Here is a 21,596-nt window from a genome sequence, read left to right as displayed (position 1 = left end):
AAATTAAGCTAATAAATAATAATAATAATAATAATAAATGATTTCATATTGCACTAGCAAACTGATTATTGTTAAAAATCGTTGTAAAAACATTTGTATGTGGTACAACTATTCCTCTGACCCATGAAGAACCTATTTACCCTTCTTACACCTGGTGGCCCCCAGGTGATTTCAGATTTTACAATATTCCTCCTTCAGATCTTCAAAACTCTGCAAAACTCTTCAATCTCTCATCCCTTTAGCAGTCTGCTTACGTTAGGAAACTACTTCTAAAAGCCCCATCAATCATACCTTCACTCTTTTCCTTGTACTATTTTTCCTGCAAGACACAGTGACTTGAACTTGAGATTTACTTTCTTGTAACTTTTCTTTTTTTTTGTGCCTTGTTTCTCCACAGTGACTCCAAGTCTTTGATTGCTCTTCCCGAGAGCTACTTACAGGAAAGCTCTCCCAGCAGAGCACTCAGGTTACTGTTTAGTAAAAAGGCGCTTTTATTCCCAGTAATTAGTGAGGCTAACTCAAGGCTTGGAGCAAAGCACGCAAGTCTCCTTCCCCGGCTCTCTCTTTCCAAACATACAGAGAGGATCTGAAAGGTTAGGTCCTCAGACGCCGAGGTGAGACATTTTTCCTACGGCACAGCTCCTAAAACATTATAACTACACTATTATGTTAGTGTCGCATGTCTGTTTTGTTTTGGAAACACTTCACTCTCCCAGCTTTTCATGGGACTTGCTTGTTTCTAGGATGATTGTACAGTGGCCACTCAATATGATCTGGAAAATCAATGTGTGTAAGTATACAGGCTGCAAGCACTACAGATGTGTCTTCAATGCTAGGAAGAAGCGGCTGATGCCACTGCAGAGCTGGTGAGAGATCACTAGCATTGAGGAAAGCACTTAACACTCGATTGCTAGAGGCAAACTGACCCTCAGTCGCTCTGGAGAATTAACTGAATGTGAAACGGTGGATGACTGTGACATTATGTAATGCCACTGAAGTCAGAAATGGCAGAAAGTTAATACGTTACTGTTTATGTTGTTTAGGTTCCATCACAGTGATGAGTGTTGATTTTATTTGATCCTCTTCACTTCAGGGCAGTGAGTTCTTTTTCTCTTTATTGTTTTGGATTCAAAAGCTCTCTGAGCAAATATATTATGTAACCCTCTAGGGGTTTTTCCATGATTTTTTGAAAAAGCAACATCAAAGAAATATCCAAGGTTCATTACAAGTTGGGCTCATTTGACAACATTCGTGGTATCATTTTGATTGCCACAGAATGTATTTGACTTTTTCCTTGTTTTGTTTAAGACAAGCAAAAATCTGGCTAACAGTGAACTACTCGAATGAGTGAAGTGAATGAGGCCAATCTGTAAAAATATAGTTAAAGGGATAGTTCACTCAAAAATGAAAATTCTCTCATTAATTACTCACCCTCATGTCGTTCCAAACCCGCAAGACCTTTGTTCATCTTCAGAACATTAAGATATCTTTGATGAAATCCGTGAGCTTTATGATCCTGCATAGACAGCAATACAACTGAAACGTTACCAAGCCCAGAAAGCTAGTAAAGACATCATTAAAATAGTCCATGTGACATAAATGGTTCAACCGTAATTTTATGAAGCTACAAGAATACTTTTTGTGCGCAAAGAAAACAAAAATAATGACTTAATTCAACAATTCTTCTCTTCCGCATCAGTCTTCGATGCACATTCACGAGAGTACCACGACATTGTAGTACTCTCGTGAACACGCATCAATGACTGATTAATGACAGAATTTTTATTTTTGGGTGAACTATCCCTTTAAACTCTCTGTCTTAAAAGTATAGCCCCAAGATTTAAACAATATGCATGTTCTTTTTTTTATTTAAATTGCTTATTTAGCTTTTCTGTGCAAAGTTATATCTAATTTTACAACTTGGTTGGATTGACAATGTAATGCCTAAAACCTTAAAGCAAGCAAAATTTTTATTTTATTTTTTTTGGTGCCACAAATTCTGTCAGCTGAGGTTAACTTGATATTAAACCCAGGATATATAGCTTTAAAAATGCTGGGCATGAAAGTGCATAAGGAAAATGATAACGAACGCAACAAGCAAACAAATAAAAAATGTAACCTGAAACCCTAAAGATCCAGAGCTTGCCACATTAATGAAAAGAGTCTTCTGTCTACCCGTCAGAACGTCAGATTTTTTTATCCGTACCCAAACTGTTCCTGACTATTCACAGCTGGTTTCATTTTCCCGCTCCTTGAGAAACTGCACTCCTGTGCCCCAGCAATAGCACATTATTGTAAACATATAATTTCATAGTGAAAGCAGCTCAGGTTGTTGGCTGTTTGCCGCCATTTCATTTAGAGTAGAACTGGGGATGTTGCCAACATCTGGTCTATGTCAGTGTTAAGGGTTTCCAACCATTGCCCCTCAAACTGCCAGTGTGAGGATACACAACGCAGGTTTTTGTGATTAATCAGAGGTACAGCGTTAATCGTGTAGGCCCCGTGCTCAGTGCAAAGTAAAGTAGGCCAGATTAGAAGGTGTAGTGCTACTATAAGTGTTTATTCATTTCAGGTTTACATGTCACAGTGTGTCAAATGACTACATGAATGACAAAATATAACACATCTGGTGAGCCTTTAAGCTGTGTGCTGTTTTATTTGGCATTAGGCGTTCAGAATTTAGTAACACTACTTTTGTTAAATATTAGAAATGTGAAGCACTTATAACTGCAAAAACACATAATTGTTACTGGACAGTTCACCAAAATTTGAAAAATCTGAAATGAAATGGAAATCATTTACTATGGATGCCCATTTCTGCCATGGAATAAAAATAATCATAATAATAATAATGGTAATTGCGACTATTTATTACACCATTCCAAGAATTGCGAGTTTATATTTCACAATTCACACGTTTATATCTTACAGTCAGGCCTTTATAACAGTTCTGAAGGAAAAAAAAAAAAGAATTGCAAAATGTAAACTTAGAATTTGGACTATCTCGCAATTCTGACTTTCTTCAGAATTCTGAGTTTATGCTTTGCATTTCTGATTTTTTATTTCTAAACACTGAATTTACATCTTGCAATTCTGTTTTGTGTGTGTGAAAAATTTAAAATGTAATTGCACCTTTTTATATCCCAATTCTGATTTTCCCCCTCACAAATGTGAGTTTATATCTCACAATTCAGACTTCTCATCTAACCATTGTGAGTTACCATCTCGCAGTTCTACATTTAAAGCTTGCCGTTCTTAGTTAATATCTTGCAATTCTGAGTTTGTTTCTTAATTCTTTTTTTCTCAGAATTTAATTGCAAAAACCAAAATCTAAATTGTGAGTTAAAAAGTCTTGATTAACTTTTATTTAAATTATTAAATTATTTTATTTTTATTTTTTATTGTGGAAACAGGCTTAAAGAAATGTTTGGAATGACGTGAGGAACAGGCCAGGTGAAATTTGCAATTGATCAGATCTTACAGTAATGTCAGTGGCATAAACTTTTACTTGGAATGTGAAGGTTTAAAAACAGAGTATAAGTGTAGTAGCTGTATAATATTGCAGATGAACTGCGTTAAACCTGCCATCACCATGTGCTCTACAACAGTCATACAGCCTTGTTGTTGTCTTTTGTGTATTAGTAGATGTTGAGAGGAGAATTTTTGGCATTGTGACCGTTGGGGAATCTTATACAAATAGTCACTTTGACAAGCAAACAGCAGATGTGTTTTCAAAGACGTCATGCAAGATGCTCTTCAGAAACCACTGGAGAGAACATTTGTAGGTGTTTTTTCCTAAACAACTTCAAATATTGGACTAAAAACAAAATATATGAAATTAAATATTTGAATGTAACATTTGGAGAAGATGATCTTTACATTGCAACATTTACTTTTTTGAATGTGTCATTGATTGTTATATATTATGTTGAATGTGAAATATTGTGAAAGAACAGCCAGTAATATGTATTTGGATTCCCATAGCTCCTGTAAGAGTAGAGCATGACGCCAAGGTCATGGGTTCAACTCTACTGGAATGCATGAACTGATTAATTGTATACCTTAATGGATACAAGTGTAAAATAAAATCTATTTTGCAAGGATGCTGAGACTTATGATAGAAGTCAAATTTGTGCTGTTCTAAAATTGGGAAACATTTGGACCAAAAAGTGTTATTGATATGGATGCTGCTCTGGACTGCACTATCAGCTCGTTTGTACAATTCTCCAGAGCTTTAGGTGCAATCATCAATAAAAAAAAAAAAAAAAAAATGCAATCACTATGTCATTTTTTCCCCACAAGATGGCAAAGTATGTTATTATTATTATTGTAAACCTTGCTGTGTGAGTTATGGCACAGAACATTCACTCCCTTTGGAGAATTCACTGGCTGTGTTCCATGGCAGCTGGAAGCCATCACAAACTCCAATTACTGTCTGTCTGTGTCAACATCTGGAAACCACTTCTGCTCCTTTGGCTGTCTGCATCCTAGTGCGAGTAAGGTAGTTGGCCATATATAGCCAACCTATTGTATATGGAATGTAGGGACAGTGCCACAGACAAAAGAAAGTAGATGTCGCTCCACTTACCTTTGACACTGACTAATGACTTGACCGATCCATCAGTGATAGTATCATGAATTACAAGGATTTGTGAACTGCCACCTGTGGTTTATGTAGTCCGCAGGACTTGACCTTAAAGAACTTTGGTCTCACTTTTAGGTATTTCCCATCACTAAATCTAGATGATTTAGCTCCCATTGTGGATTTAAGATAAAGGCGTTTTATAGTTTAGGAATCGCTTTACATGAATTTGACTTGTTTTTACAAGGAAAATTTGACCAGGCTCTTTTATAATAAAACAAAATGAGAACATCGTGCTCTATCAGAATTTCTCCCTTAGGTCTGTTCCATTTTTATCTTCTCTTGAGTTGCCTGCACTGCACTGGATGTGTGTTAGTGACTAGTTCCTTCAAGAGCTATAAAGTTGGAATTGTTGCCACAATGCGATGGCAGAAATTTGCCCATGCAAATAAAGCCAGTCAGGTTTATTCGTTCTCTGGCTGGAATACTACCAGAAACATAAGTGTTTGCACAGGTGGTCTCACTGCACTCGTACTAGAGGAATTCACGTTTTGATGTGCAGCTCCATTTTGCAGACATGACAAAAAGCTGTAGAATTTATAACCTCATTTCCTACTCCAAAATAATGATTGGGTATTTTAAGACAGTTGGCAAAATGCAATATACTATTATATGCTGTATTATTAGGAAGAAGCGCATGCTTTCCTCATTTCACGAAACGTAAATTGCATGTTAGAAATTAGGCAGAGCAGTTTACCCAACACATGTTTTCAATTCACTTAACTGTGATGATTTTGTGAACAAAAAAATCTGGATTCAGGCATTTTCTTCAATTAATTGATTTTTTTAGCATGAGTCAGACATGAGAAAGATTTGATTGGTTGGAGTCCAGTGCATGATTTAAAAAATTACAAGCAAGTTAAGTTAATTATGAATTGACCACAATCTCCCATTGTTTGTATAATTGTCTGGACAGTATATCGCATTTGCTCTTAAAGCTGGACTTCCATATGGAAATCTCATCACTTTGCCTGCCAAAACCCCTCTCTTAAAAAAATGAAAACTTGCATTCCTGTTATTGAGTGTCATGATGTATCAAATTCAATTGACTTTAGTTGGATTAAAATAATACACAGATGGAGAGATGAATGGTTTTATAGTGTTGTTCTCACAGGCATCACTGATCTGGGACTACAGGTCAGTAGGCTACATATGTAACTCACTGAATAGGCAGTTGAAATTGGGACAATCTGTTTTAATACTCTTCTTTTGGCTTAAATTTAAGAAATGCATTAACCGTCAGCTTGAAGAAACATAAAGCGAAGTGCAATCTTTCTTCCAAAGAGGATGGTAATAAAATTAGTGTTGCTTTATGAACGACATTTTATGTTCTTTAGCTTTGGACATGGTAACACAACATACTTCACAAGCATTAAAAGTGTACCTCTTCTGCCCTCCTGTGTTCAGTGGGTGCAGATCCCGTGTGATGGGGTCATTCATCTGTCCCGCCTGGAGGGGGAGCTGTGCATCGTGTTTTAATGAGGAAATCAAGACAACTTTACCATTAATTGAACCAAATATTTGGCCATGAAATAGTCAGTGGACAGCCTGCTTTTTTTCTTAGGATACTGGCAGTCTTCATTCCCACAGGTACAAGAAACAACAGTAATTGCAGTGGATTTTTATTACAGTTGTGATTCAGCCCAGAGAGAGAACATGGGCAACAAGGGCACTTGAAGATCTCTCATTATGTGAGTAATTTGTTTGTGACCATTTCTTTTTGTACAATCATCGATGTTAAGTCTTAATAACAGGGAACATGGATAAAAATAGAACAAAAAGTCATTTAAAGATGGAAAAAATACTCTGGGCCTGTTCTTAACAAGTTAAAATGCCTGTGTGTCATTATACACTTTAATTTAAATAATAGTCAAAATGCCTTTAATCTAAATTGTTATCAGAGAGCATAGAATGAGTAGGTCATTTTGTTTTTAAATACAATACTAGACAGATACACACATGGGAGAAATTTTAATGCGACCCAAAACCTCAGATCTCCAACATTTTACAGTGGGACACCTCTTCTGAATAAAATATAATATGGTTTTATATACTATACGTGCATAACAAAACGTCAACTTGATGTTGATTTACTAAATGTCTGAATATGATAAAGCTGATTCAGCTACTTTATTAATTGTCTCGATTCATCTGTATTCACTCAGTCGTGTTTTCTTAATCAGAGTTTCTATTTGCACTGTGTAAATAGTCTTGTTGACAAAAGTTATTTACACAAGCTCCATCCAAAATTGACTGGTTGAGCAAGACATACTTAAAGGCATAGTTCACCCAAAAATGAAAGTTTGCTGAAAATGCATTAGATCACTTGCTCACCTAAGGATCGATCCACTGCAGTGAAACAGTCCAAACAGCTGATAAAAACGTCACAGTAATGCACAAGTAATCCACAATTGTGTCTTGTGAATTGAAAAGCTGTGTGTTTAATAAACGAATCCATCAAGACTATTTAAAGTACTCCTCTATCCATAATATTGCTTTCTCCAGTGAAAAAAAGTTGTTTTGTCTGAATCAGGAGAGAAGTCGATACAAAGGTCAAGCACTGTTTATGAGTTAAAACAGTCTAAAACAGTTCTAAACAATGTTGGTGGATTTTTGATGTGAGAGGACAAGAGAGGATGGACAATTTTTATTTATTTTTTTTTACTGGAGGAAGTGTCATGGATTATGGACTGGTATTTTGTCCAGAAACGACACTTTGAAGTCAAAAAGCATTAATGAGCAATTTCATAAAATCTGTTCCGTTGATGAAACAAACTCGTCTACATCTTGGATGGCCTGAGGGTAAGTACATTTTAAAGAAAACTTCACCTTAGACAACCAACCCAAATCAATATTTTCCGATCCCATTCTTCTCGGCTCAGAGTATAAATTAGCTAATGTTTAGCTGTATGCGTGCTGTTACTTTGACATTAATTTGCAGTAGCTATTCCTCGTCCTGTTTTTCAGTGAGACTGCAGTAAATCGGATTTAAGATTTCAAGAAGATGATCTGAATGAATGTCAAAAAGTAAATTAAGGGAAATTAATCAGTTATTTGCAGTATCAATAGGCCTGGTTTACAATATAACATAAACACGTTTAACTTGTACTTGAAATGTCTTGCAGTTTGATACATGATGTTAAAAAAAACACAAAAAAACTGGCTTGTTGGCCTGTGAGGCATCTCTCTGAAAGCTAACTGTTAAAAAAATACTGTTGAATGGCAAATAATATGAAAGAACTGTTAACTGTCCAGACCTTTTCCCATTGCTTATCAGGTCAGAAATAATTTACTTCAAATAAAAGTAAAAATTTGATATTGTTATTGCATACTGTTTTACAATGTACCAGGTATGTATTATCTGCCACTGCTTGCACCAAGTATAAATAGCATTTCACACCAAGTGCAAATAAATGAACTACTATTTACACTTCGTGCAAAGAAAATATTGCTATTTTCACCTAGTGTAAATAGCACCCAACGCTAATGCAAATGTTTTTTAGTCTATACTAGCTTAAAAAAACATGAATGAATGAAGAGTGAATGCCTAAAACGAGACAAATATTTTGTACATTTTTAGTGAATGAGAGAAATGTTACACAACAATTTCAGTAAAACATCCGTTTGACCCGCTAGACTTCCCATCTGAGATTATGGCAAAAATAGAAAGTCGTATCACATGCTAGCTAAGAGTGCTATACTAACAGTTTGAGTTAGTATAGTGACTATAAGGAAATCAGGTAGATTCCTTTTGCTCAGTTACTATTACTGTTTTGTCACACATTTGTATTTCCTGCTGTGATTTAGATTTATGCAACATTTAGCTAGACATTTATTTGCAATAGCACATACCATTTTGCAATTCCTCATCCTGTTTTCAGTGAAACCACAGAAAAACTGAGTTCAGATTTCAAGATGATGATCTGAATGAATGTAAACGAGTAAATTGAGGGAAATTAATCCACTATTTGCTATAGACCTGGTTTGCAATATAATATAAACACACTTAACTTGTCCTTAAAATGCCTTGTATGATACATAAAGTAAAAAAACAATAAAACAACAACAACCTGGTGCGTCAACCCTCTATAATGCGAGTAAATCACTCTGATGCAAATCAATTTCTATGCTAAGATAAATAGGTAGGTAGGTAGATTAATTAGTATCAAATTAGTATCAGATGTGTTTCAGATATAGCTCTTAAAGAATCAGATACACTGCTGTTCAAAAGATCAGTGTCAATAAGATTTTATTTATTTTTAAGAAATTAACACTTTTATTCGGCAGAAATATTTTGTGACAATGACTTTACTATTTAAAATAACTATTGTTATTTTGAACTTTCTAACAAAGAATCCTAAAAATAAATACATATATATTACAGTTTACACAATAATATTAAGCAACACAACTATTTTACAGCAAATCTGCATATTAGAATGATTTCTGAAGGATCATGAGACTTCAGTAATGGCTGCTGAAAATTCAGCTTTACCATCACAGGAATACTTAAAGTTACATAAAATTAAATAAAAAAGTTAAAATGACATTTTAAAATATATCTTGATAAAGGTTTCTTACTGTATTTTGATCAAATAAATGCAGACTTCATGAGCATAAGAGACTTCTTTAAAAAAGGGTACCTCAAATCTGAAGAGAGCCGAGTTGCACATCTCCTGTTTGACACAGTTACGTCTCACAAATGCACTTATGAACAGACCTGCCGGTGGTCTGAACAACAAAGGTTCTTTTGTTTTGTTTTTTCTGAATCAGATGATTGGCAAGCTGTGATTTGCCTCAAGTATTGAGTTAATCCATATTGGTGTGATCAGCTTTTTAAACGTTGTTTTAGTTATTCAGGAATGGCCTATGAAAAGTATCAACACTTTATATTGATCAGACCCGATGCATTTCTCATAACTTTGAAGCTTTATGGTTTTTAACAGCCAATCAGAGTGAAAGGAAAGCTTAATTAGTGACAGAACCCTGCTCAAACAACTCGGAAAGGACCGAACTGTACGCCAAAGGAATGCAGAGGAAATGAGAGGAAGCTTTATCGCTCATTTGCATCAGCGCTGCATGAATAGAGGTGGAGCAACGCATGCAGCCCAGCACTATAAAACCATCAGAGCTGCGGCTTTATTGGACCTCTGCTTCTGTAACTGGCTTCATATATGCCTGGAACACAACTGACTAAGGTACATCTGCTCCTTCTTTCTCTCTCAATCTAATTTAGCAAAATGGTATCTAAACATGCTTAATGTTAATAAAGTGTAATAAATACAGAATTAAATAATTAATAAATAATATCATTCTTCATTTGAAGGGTGGCCCACATCTCTGCAGAACTTCTACTTCACAGTATCCCAGCGCTCAAAACACAAAGGTGAGATGTTTCCTGTTTTTGTCTTTTGAAAAGGAAAATCATGTTCGTGCCAGAGGAACGCAAACACACCCTGCAAACAACATCAGCCCCAAGCCTGTTTTTGATCAGTACCATTATTATATCACCTGCAAACATTTACAGGAGCTGCAACCACTCATGGCGAATCCAGTCCGTGAAACTACAGAGCAGAAGAAACAGCAGCCGCAGGGACCTGAGAGGCCAAATTCACCTCTGAAGTTTAAAGCAAAGCTCATGCAATGGGTCTCTTACATTGCTGGAGACATGCCCGCATTCGGTGAATGGATGAAAGGTACAAGTGTGAGCTAGATTAGACCTTATGGGAGAGCCAAATTTAGAAAACAAGAACATTAATTCAGCAGTGAACATGTTTAGAAAGGAAATCATATTCAAGCAGGCAAAAGCCTCGTTCTGTAACCCAGCTAAACATTTCTGTTTCTTTTACTACAAAGATGAGATGCTTCAACACTTGTATAATTCTAAAACTGTTCTGGTACCTGTAAAGCAGTGGGAATGTGTTAGATGTGCTCATTTAGTTGATTTACTCACCACTTGTTTTTAGTCCACGTACTGATACTTTGTTTGCAGAAGTTGGATAATGAGTGATCCACACCCGACTGAAAAACAACACGCTCTGACTAAAATTAATATATGCATTCTGTTGACATATAGTGTGATACAAAACACACACACAGATATGCAGATTAGTAGCAGTAACATTATTACGTAATGTAAATACAGTTTTGTATTCAAACTTCTATGCGAACCTCTATGGAGATTTTCTTTGTACCGACCATGTTCTCTCACATGTTTACCCTGTTCAGGGCAATTTATCCTTCTCCAGATTCTGGACTGGGTGCTGCGGGGAGCTGCTCAGGTGATGTTTGTGAACAACCCTCTCAGCGGACTGATCATCTTTGCTGGACTGATCCTGCAGAACCGATGGTGGGCACTCAATGGTTTTGTTGGCACTCTGTTTGCTACAATTTCTGCCCTCATCCTTGGTCAGAACAGGTATTTAGTTGGTGACCTGTAGTGCATTTACATTTTGCTGCTCTAAATGTTTGAGCGAGGTTTCAGTATTACACTGTATTTCCTTCAGAGGTGCAATTGCGAACGGCCTGTATGGATATAACGGCATCTTGGTTGGTCTCCTGATGGCGGTTTTCTCGAATGCAGGAGATTGGTATTGGTGGCTGCTGCTTCCCAACATTTTCATGTCAATGGCATGGTGAGTTCACCTCTGTTCATTCATTGCTAATTTGGATTTGTATCAAAAAAAAAAGGACATTTTCAGTCTTGATGAGTCAATGCGGATTGAATTCACAGAAAATGTAGAGTATGAATCCATTCAATTGATGGATATCAAACATGTTTGATATTTTAAACTGATTTTTGAACACATTCTTTTCATTTGTCACACATCTATCAATGAGCCACATTTCTGCACGAGTTTGTTGTGTTTAGAACGGCTAGAGAGTCTGGTGTTGTGTGAGTTTGATGCCCAGTTTTTCTCTGTAACCTTTTTCAAAATCGGCGAGATTATGATGACTCATGTTTTAAAATATGCTCAAATTTTATAAACGGTGTAATCCAGCCTTATGGGAGGATTGAAATGTGCGGAATTTAGATTCTTCGAAACTGTGACATACTCGCATGGAATGTTCCATCAGTCAAAGACGGTCATACGATTGAGTTACTTAAGTTCACATGGAAAGGAATGTTCTGAAAAATATCAAAAAAAAAAATAATTGCCTCATGGGGTTATGTATGGACAGAATGACTTGAAAATCTGATTGTATTTACATAAAGATTAGTTAGTCATGCTGGTTGGCATTTTACAAAAGGTACATTTGACAGTTCAGTGATAGTTTAGACCAGTGGTTTTCAACTGGTTTTGCTTTTTACTTTAGACTTTTACTTTGGATCTAATGGTTATCCAACACAGTACCAAAAATGGTTTATCATAAATGTCATTTAAATTTTTTTGCAATATGGATACTTTGCAAACGTCAAGCATTTCCTCCTATATTTATTCCTATTTCCTATTCATTATAGTTGCATTTTATTATCTGAATACATTTTTTCCTATCAGTTATGAACCACTAATTTAGGCCCAGTGCTGAATTATATAATCCCAATAGTGTTTTTTTTCTCTCCAGTCCCATAGTGTCCAGTGCCTTGGCTTCCATCAACAGTCGGTGGGGCCTGCCCGTTTTCACGCTGCCGTTTAACATACTAGTGTGTCTCCACATGGTGGCTACAGGCCACTACAATCACCACTTCCCTCAGGTTCTCTTCCAGCCACGCACATCCATGCATAACTTGACATGGTCTGAGCTGGATTATCCTAAGGTAAGAGCCAGGGACGATTCTAGGATTTTCATTTTAGGGGGGCTCAGCCCCCAATGAGGGTATAATAATAAAAAATAAATATTTACAAAAAAATGTATTGAAAATTTGTACAAAAAATTGTAGAACCGTTCTACATAAATTCAATTCAAACAATAAAGATTTTTTTTTTTTTTTTTTAATTAATACAAAACACACACACACAATGTTTCAATCTCTGTCAATCACTCTGATATGCAATTAAAATGAGTGCATTGACTGAATGCTGTCGGTCACTGTCTTTAATCATTTCTATGCATAACTGTATGGTAGTTAATGCCACATGCACTGTAATCAGGCGCGCAGATGGCACTAGGGACGGAGGGGACATGACCCCCCCAAATTCATAGTGACCCGATCCGTCCCCCGCCCTCACTATCCCTACGAAAGGCGACAAAAATCGGTAAAACAGAGGATTAACCAGTGTTTACACTCTCTCGTGACGCCGGAGCGCGAATCTTTTTTTCCCAGGATGGTAGGGGAAGGTCCCGCCTTTTTTCGCCTCTGATTGGCTAGAAGGGTCTCCTCCTATTGGGTAGGTTTAGGGGTCGCGTTAGTGTAGCCAATCGGAGAGAGCCCTTCTAGCGAATCAGAGGCGACAAAGGCGGGACCTCGTGCCTGTATGAGCGGTAACCATAGTGATCATATACAATTTATGACTGAGCTGAGTCGGTGATTTTCTGAACTGAAAAAAATCGACTGCAAATGCCACATAAAGGCAATGAAGAGACAAAAAACAATCACCTCGTTTTTTCAAAAAACAAACAATGTAAGTATCCTATAATGATAGACTTTGTATGCTGAGATAAGCAAATGTTTAAATAAAACATACTTTGCTGAAGACATGAAGTTTTGGTGGGTGATTGGCATACTAGTCAAATAACAGTCTGATCATGAATTGCTAGTGGTGATCAGGTAGGCCTTTGTTTACCTTTGTTCATTGTTGTTTATCCATGATTTCAAATAAGAATCCCCCAATGGCTTTTTAGTGCAAATCATTAGCCCAAATTACGCAAAGTAACTACTTGAGCACTAGTTAAAGCCCAAATTACGCAAAATAACGAACTGAGTTTAAATAATTTGCTGACAGCTTGGTCCCCCCCAGTTAAAAAATCCTATCTGCGCCCCTGACTGTAATATTATGTTCTATATTGAAAGCTAAATTTTCAAATGAAAATAGCAATAACGTGATCGTTTTATAAAGTATGCGTTCATATGTGTTAAGGGCTTTCGCTGAAGGAAACAGCTGTGGTGTGATGAGTGGTGAATGCAGCGAAAACGTTACAGTAGATTGGAAACCGATTGCTCTCCCATGACTTTTTGTAAACTGTATTTATGACAAAGAACTGCATAGATGTAGATATTATAACAATCTATCGATAAACACACACCTTGTCCTCTCCTCTGCGCCACCGCAGTCTGTGGATTGAAGAACTCGCAGAAAGATGCGGAGGAGCCGAAGTCTGCTGCCGCTTTCATTTGAAATTTAAAGGGAAAGAATCACAAGATTTTTAGGGGGGCTGAGCAATAATTTAGGGGTGCTAAAGCCCCCCTAAAAATGGCCTAGCGACGCCCATGGTAAGAGCTAACACAGGGCTCGACATTAACGCTTGTCCGCTTGTCCGGGACAAGTGAATGTTTTGGACGGGCAAGTGAAAGAGAAATTTACTTGCCCAATTGGACAAGTAACTTGGAAAAAGTCAATACCAAAAACAATAATGACTGCCTTTATTTGTGATATAGCCTTTGTTATAGGGGTGTGCGATATATATCGTTTGCGATAATTTCGTAATTGTTGTTTTAACGAGTAACGTTAGCCTATATTGCAAGAATCAAACAAAACACACCTACAGAGCGCATGCATACATTACATAAAGAAGTCTAGTAATGTAGGTTAGACTAGTGCGAGTGCGTTCTTTCACTGCATGTTTCAGTATTAAAATGCATGAAGAATTATCAGAAAATTCAAGATATGGGGGCAGAAAATATCATTTATATCATTTTATATAGTTAATAATCACACGAAGATCGAGCGCCTTTTTTTTTGCTTCAAAAATCATCATGATTACAAATGTGATAACAGTTCAATAAACAAGTTAACATTAAGAGACTTACGTTTTAGACACCATATTGCCTGTTTTTGCTCTATTTCACCAACAAAAATAACTCCAAACACAGCCACAGCACTGTTTTGCGTCTCTGAGCAACATGACGGTGTTTCATTCCTGAATGAATCAACCGTTTAAATGATTCGGTTCAATCGCAATGACTCGCTTATTATCAGTGACTTGATGCCACCTACTGGTGGTTTTAATTTCACATTTACAGTATTTTTTAATTTTTTTTTATAATAATTTCAGATATCAGTATTCAATGTTTTATGTATCAAAACACTATTTACTCATTTGTAACTGCAGGTTAAAGCATTCCATGTCCCTCAGAGCTGCATTAACAGTGGGTAAATATATCTATTCCACTCCAGATGCAGCTTCTGTGTTTCTGCTGCATTGCAAAGATGAATTTTTTTGATAATGAATTCATTTGTTTGGTAACAGCCCAAATGTCTTATTATACTAATTGACTCATTAAAAATTAAAAAATAAGTTTGACAGATGAAAATTTATATATATATATATATATATGAATTTTCATCTGTCAAACTTATTTTTAATTTTAAACAAAATAAAATGCTAATATTCACTTTTATATATATATATATATATATATATATATATAAAAAGTGAATATTAGCATTTTATTTTTAAGTTTACTATAAAATAATTGTATTTGTATGTAATACTAATTTTTTATTTTAAAATATAATAGTATTGTCACACTTTATTATTTTGTTCATTATTTAGCCTAATTTAAAAAGAAAAATCTAACTAAATAAACTAAATGTGTTTTGTATAACAACAATAATTATATTTATAACTCAATTTAAATACATTTTTATCTCTCCGGGCAAGTAACTTTTATACTTGGACAAATAAATGACAAATTTACTTGTCCTTCGCGACAACCACGTGAGAATGCTTACTGTCAAGCCCAATGAAGCCCAAAATCACAGATTTCAGAAAGGAAAGCTGCCCCAAACTTGCATCTTGATTAGCAGCCACTCTCCCAGAACAAGAGAAGGCAATTATGCAACAATTCTTATTTAGGAATCTTCTAGATGACACGTGACACTGAAGAGAGCAGATTTATTACAAGATACTGTCACTCTGAAATTCAGCGTAGCAAGAAATTCACCTAGATTAAAGTCATATAAGGCAAGTTAGATCTTATAAAAGTTTGTTATATTAAAATTTGTTATATCATATTGATAGTTAGTAGGTAGTTGTTAAGTTTAGGTAATGGGGTATGTTTAAGGGATCTAAGATATGGTCATGCAGACTAAGGCATTAATATGTGGTTTATAAATACTTATAAACAGCCAATATGCTAGTAATATGCATGCTAATAAGCAACTAGTTAATAGCGAGAATAGGTCCTTAAAATAAAGTGTTACCAAAACAGTAATATTGTGAAATATTATTACAATTTAAAAGAACTGTTGTCTATTTTAATATATTTTTAAAACTATATTAAAAATCTATTCCTGTGATGGAAAAGCTGAATTTTCAGCAGCGTTTACTCCAGTTTTCAGTGTCACATGATCCAGCAATCATTCTCAAATAGGAGTGTTTTTCCATCAAATGAATGCAAAATTTTCAAAAACAAAAATCATAATAATTTTTTGTTTTCTTCACAGCTCTTCCGCTCAATCCCTGTGGGTATTGGGCAGGTATATGGGTGTGACAATGCTTGGACAGGAGGGATATTCATGATCGCCTTGTTCATCTCCTCACCCATAACATCTGCACATGCCACTATTGGATCAGCAGTTGGTATGGTGTCAGGTAAGAGATCACAAGAGTATTTGAATATTTAATAAATATCATCAGCATTAGGCCTTTTAATGAAAGTCGCCTTTACTGTTCCTCTCAGGTCTTGCTCTTGCTGCGCCGTTCCAGAACATCTACTTTGGCCTGTGGGGTTATAACTGTGTTTTGGCCTGCATTGCCATTGGTGGGATGTTCTACGCTCTCACATGGCAGACACATCTTCTGGCTGTGGCCTGTGGTAAGTTCATATCAGCTATTTTCTCTCCTTCCTGATTATGTAATAAGAATTTCCTATATCATTACACAGTTCTGGTCAAATCACTTAATCTTGTTTTCCCGTAGCATTCTTCTGTGCATATCTCGGCTCGGCCATCGCAAATGTGATGTCTACTGTAGGTATCATAAACTCAAAACAAGAAATATACAAAAATGTGTGTGATTTTAAATGGTTTTTACATTGTGTTTTAACAGTTTGGACTACCAGCATGCACCTGGCCCTTCTGTCTCTCTGCCCTCACTTTCCTTTTGATCACCACTGAGATAAAAAGCATTTATAAACTGCCTCTTGCTAAAGTCACCTACCCTGAGAAAAACCTGATATACTTCTGGAAGATGAAGAAAGAGGAGAGGATCGACAAACAAAGAAAAAAACAAGAGAAAGATATAGAATCACAGCAGAGGAAAGAGGAAATATTGGCTGCAATAGAAATGAAAGATCCTGAGCATCTTGATGTTTGCACTGTGGATGTTCCGCAAGAGGAAACCACACAAAATAGACCAGATAGGAATGCAGAGGCAATTCAACCCAATTTAACTCAATTATAAATTTCCCTTAAATGGTTCACATGATGTTTATTTGCTGAAGGAAAATGCCACACAAAAAGTAGCTTTTTTCAAAAAAATAAAAAGTGCTATAAAGTTATCCCTATTTATTTAAAAAAAAAATTATATATAACTTTTTACACAAGACATGTTATATTCTGTAGAAATTGTTTTAATATGCAGCTGTCCTCACTTCTTATTAGTAATATGTTAAGTTTCTAGTATGTTGAGCCACAGTCACTTTTAGTGTCCAGGCAAGGAGGCAGATACAAGTATGCCAAATTAAAATGCCAAATACTTTTTGTTGTTGATGTTTTCCATCATGGCATTGTTATGTGATGGTGCAGTTTACTTTTTATTTTCCAGATGTGACTCATTTTCTGATAAATGAAAATGTTTTGTGTTGAACAGATAGCCTGCACTATTTCAATGTTTTCATTGTCTGTAGCAGCTTTGTGTCTAATTGTTTGACTTTTATAAACTTAAATAAATGTGTATTTTTTTTAACATAAAAGTTATGTGTATTTGTTTTTGGAATATATCCCCAACTTTACTGTCGATTAATTGAAATAGAAATGTACAGTAGGAACACTTCATAATAACAAGCATGTTCAACAGACATATAGGTAACATGCATTCAAAGTTAGAAATGTCAGAAAACCTTGACTGATATAATTTCATATATTCAAACTTAAATGCATATGAATAAGTGACCAGGGGCCTGTACCATGATGGTAGATGAACAAATTCAGTTGACAAAACCAAACCACTCCAAACCGGCTTTATTGGTACCATGATGCTGATCATCAACTTTCTTTGTTAACTCAGGCTTTGATCCTGAGTTTGTGGAGCATGTGCACATGAATGTGCGACATCAGTGGCGAACAGCCAATCACAAGCCTTGGTTAAAAGTTAAAGGTTTTGCTGAAGGTTAAGAGATTGAAAAATATGATTAATTTAAATGCATTTACAATGAAAAAGTACTTGTTCATGAAAGAGGACAAATAAAATAAATTATCTTGCTTTATCAGTGCAGTCACAAGTGAAACTTAAGTTAGTTTATATTGTTGGAAATATACAGCGATAGAGACTTGAACATTTAAGGTCACAGTCATTTTTAAAGCGTTATCTATTGATTCTACAACTTATATTATATACAATCTTTATCTATTAACATTCATTTAAAATAAATTATGTATAATAACTGTTAAACTAAAATTGCTTGTGTGTAATGGATTAATAATAATATAAATCATATAATTAAATAAATCATATAAAATAATGTAATTATCATTAAAGCCAGACCATTTTTTATTTTTTTTTGTACTAGTGACCTTTAATTTGGAGCAAGATAAACTGGGGAGTGACTTTTTTGTGTCAGACATGTGTCAGTTTGCTCACATCTGATTGGTTCAATTTCAGTTTGCGCTCTCTAACTCTGAACATAACCTGCCCCGGAGCAGGTTAGCTGTGGAGTGTAAGTTACTATGGCAATGAACGCAGCTAAAAGCCAAGCTACTTTCATGGTACCTAAAACCCAGAGTTGGTGCAAGCTAAACTGAAACTTACCTGGCTAGCCAGCTAATCCAGCTTCATGGTACAGGCCCCTGAAGTTGTTAGTGTTAAAGTTGTTTACATAACAGTTGTGTGTATATTGCACACAAAATACAATAGAAAAAGTTCAAACGTACAGTACTTACATAATACATTATATATAGGATTCTCAATCATTTTCTACAGGTCATTATAATTTCTTTTGTAATTTTTTTAACATGTTCCTCTGACCAGCATGCCTGATTTTGTTACAAAATAGAACTCTTTAACTGATCACATTACTGCAGATAATAAAAAGGTATTCAGTTTAATAAGCCTTTCTAGCCTTTTCATTTCTATTTAAATGAGTCTTTCTAGTGTCCTTGAAAGTCCCCACCATAACCAACAGTAGCCTAGAGCTCATGTCCTGATGCTGAACTCCCAGCCTGCATACCACACCGCCTATCATGTGATGTTGATTGTGTGGCATCAATAGCAGCACCAGGAAGACTTATTAAAAGAGCTTTACTTTATCAGATAACAGTGCCCATCTGAAGATTAAAATCTCCTGCAAGAGCTACCAAAGATCTCAGATACGCTGCACTTATGTAACAAGGACACTAATTTGATCCCAAATAAGGTTATTGCATGGAACAGTGGTCATTTTCAAAATAACATAAAAGTTCAAATGACAAAATATATTAGATCATGTGCATTAGTACTTCCACATTTTTAAAAAGCACCTATATTTGAGGAAACACGGCCATCGATTGTCATCAAGGTCGTCTTAGCATTATCTTTGCTTGAGAGTTCTCACTTTTGTCATGCAATGAACAATGAGATAAATTCTGCATTCCATCAGATTAATGTACAACCTAGAAATGTCCATGGTCTAGACTGCTTTTGAGGTAATGACGACTATACAAAAATGATCTGTCATTGTGAATTTTGCCACCTGTGCCCATTAGAAATACTTGACTGCATTTATTTCTGCAAAAACATTGCAGTTTCCAGCTGAAATGAACACTAGTGGCAGTAAAACACCACCAACTTTTGTTCCTTTTAACAAATTAGGATTGCAGAGGCAGATCATCAATTAACAGACTTTTTCACGCAATTACTATGTTACAATCTCAAAACATTTTTACCATAGTGCATGATTAGCAAGCTAACAATTTTCTAAAAATGTTGATGTTTGCATTACATAATGAGCCATATATATGTTTTTTTTTGTTACAGTAAACATGCGCGGTACAGCACAGTAGTTGTGATGCGGACTTGTAGAAGCAGGCTAAAATGGCACGGTTGCTTCAGCAAATAGGTTTAGTGTGTGGTTTACATTACTTTCAAACAGCTTTACACAATTTTGACCAGCAGGCATCCATCATATTGCATGGGTATATCTTCCACACCTATGCGAAGTCCCCGATCGTGTGGATTTCTATTCAAATGACTGGATTTCACCCATGAAAATTTGCCGACCAGCAGAAAATGTGACCACACCTCGAGTGCCTTTTTTAAAATAAAACCTGGGTGTGATCAGATCACAGTGGGGTAGATGCAGGATGAGGATCCGATTGGTTGTCTGCTTTGTGCACAGTTGTTAAAGGTCAATTGCGGCCAGGAAAATAAGTCACTTGTGGTTTGCTAGCGGTTTTTAAAATCACCAAAAACCACAAATGGAGTGTCATCTTCAGGGGAAAGAGTACGTCTGGCTCATTAATGAAGTTGGCTAGTTGACCTGTGGCCTTGTATATAACTATAAAGTGAAATTTAGCAGGATCCGTAACAGTAATTACAGCCGCAGTCTGGGGAAAGGTGAAATTACAGAAGAGGGCCACAGGAATTACAGAGATTTGACTGGCACTGCAAAAATGATCTAGTATTTTTGTCTTATTTCAGAGTGTAGGTGACCACGGGATATGTTTTTCTTCTTGAATGGAATGAGGTTTGTGCCTGTTGAGATACATTAAACTCATGTTAAAAAGAAGAATATGAAGGAATGTTAGAAGAGAACTGCTGTATTCAGTGACTGATAACCAGCCATTAACAAGCAACCTGGTCTCACACAGCAACACCAACTTAAGCCAACAGCCTCAGCAAAATTAGTCCTAATATGCACAAATACATGGCCGTATTCTAGAAATAATGCCCCCAAAATTGCATACCTGTAAGCAACCTGAAAAACAACATTAAGAATAAGCAAGCCTACCAACCCTGCCTTGAGTGATAAATTGCTTCATGTATAAATAATAGGTCAAACACTTGATTTTGGCATGCCAAACATTTAAGATACACATCTGACCGATTTTATTTATACTCCATGATAACTACTTGTGCTCTACTTTAAGTTTTAAAATAACACTTGAAAAACTTCCTGCAAACACTAAAATCAAATCTGCATTCTGAAAGTTATTTTACTGACCTAGTTGCTATTCATTTAATATATAAAGCATGATAGGTCCTACAGCTACAAAAATAGGGTCACTATACAAACAAATATTTTTCCTGGAGCACTGTATATGCATTCATATTTTTCTTTTTTCTATTAACAGTCCTTATATACTTATTTCACATGATGTTGTTTTCACTGATCTTTGCACCTAAATCTTTTCTTTGGGAAAATAGAGAACAAGCTGCTAGAGAAAAGAGCACAGTGCCATCTACTGAATGTCTAGAAGGAAAATTTGTGCACAAAATGTTTTTATTTCTTTTTTTGTCTTGTATAAAGATGGCTCAGTAGTTTTCCATTGTTAAGCAACATCTTAAAAACCTAGAATCCAAACCCAGTGTTTAACAACATTTCCTAACAACCTCTTCAAACAAATATATCACTTTTTTCCCCCCTTCAGTTTTTCACAATCCATTTAAAATATCGCAAATTTTTCACAAGCAAGCATATTTTTCCTTTAAACTT

The 21,596-nt window shown here is 35.7% G+C and overlaps 1 protein-coding gene across 1 annotated transcript; it reads left to right on the top strand.

The window, feature by feature from the left end:
* The first annotated feature begins 7,015 nt into the window (after positions 1–7,015).
* slc14a2 (solute carrier family 14 member 2) lies at positions 7,016–17,256 on the top strand. The gene is made up of 11 exons (XM_058774606.1): positions 7,016–7,444; positions 9,589–9,840; positions 9,969–10,028; positions 10,170–10,338; positions 10,871–11,060; positions 11,149–11,277; positions 12,209–12,401; positions 16,192–16,339; positions 16,428–16,562; positions 16,667–16,716; positions 16,796–17,256. Exons 2-11 carry the CDS (start codon positions 9,817–9,819, stop codon positions 17,147–17,149), a joined length of 1,452 nt encoding a protein of 483 aa, XP_058630589.1. The 5' UTR covers positions 7,016–7,444; positions 9,589–9,816; the 3' UTR covers positions 17,150–17,256.
* The last annotated feature ends 4,340 nt before the right edge of the window (positions 17,257–21,596 follow it).

This window comes from Onychostoma macrolepis, chromosome 05 (assembly GCF_012432095.1).
Source record: "Onychostoma macrolepis isolate SWU-2019 chromosome 05, ASM1243209v1, whole genome shotgun sequence".
Classification (NCBI taxonomy): Eukaryota; Metazoa; Chordata; class Actinopteri; order Cypriniformes; family Cyprinidae; genus Onychostoma; species Onychostoma macrolepis.
This window is presented reverse-complemented; position numbering and strand designations above follow the sequence as displayed.

What these genes read in the sequence shown, in the direction of transcription:
- slc14a2 (XM_058774606.1), top strand. Translation starts at nt 9,817, where the DNA reads ATGCCTGGAACACAACTGACTAAG. An exon ending in CTGAGCTGGATTATCCTAAG is followed by an intron (nt 12,402 to 16,191) that starts GTAAGAGCCAGG and finishes TTTTCTTCACAG; the next exon opens with CTCTTCCGCTCAATCCCTGT. An exon ending in TCGCAAATGTGATGTCTACT is followed by an intron (nt 16,717 to 16,795) that starts GTAGGTATCATA and finishes GTGTTTTAACAG; the next exon opens with TTTGGACTACCAGCATGCAC.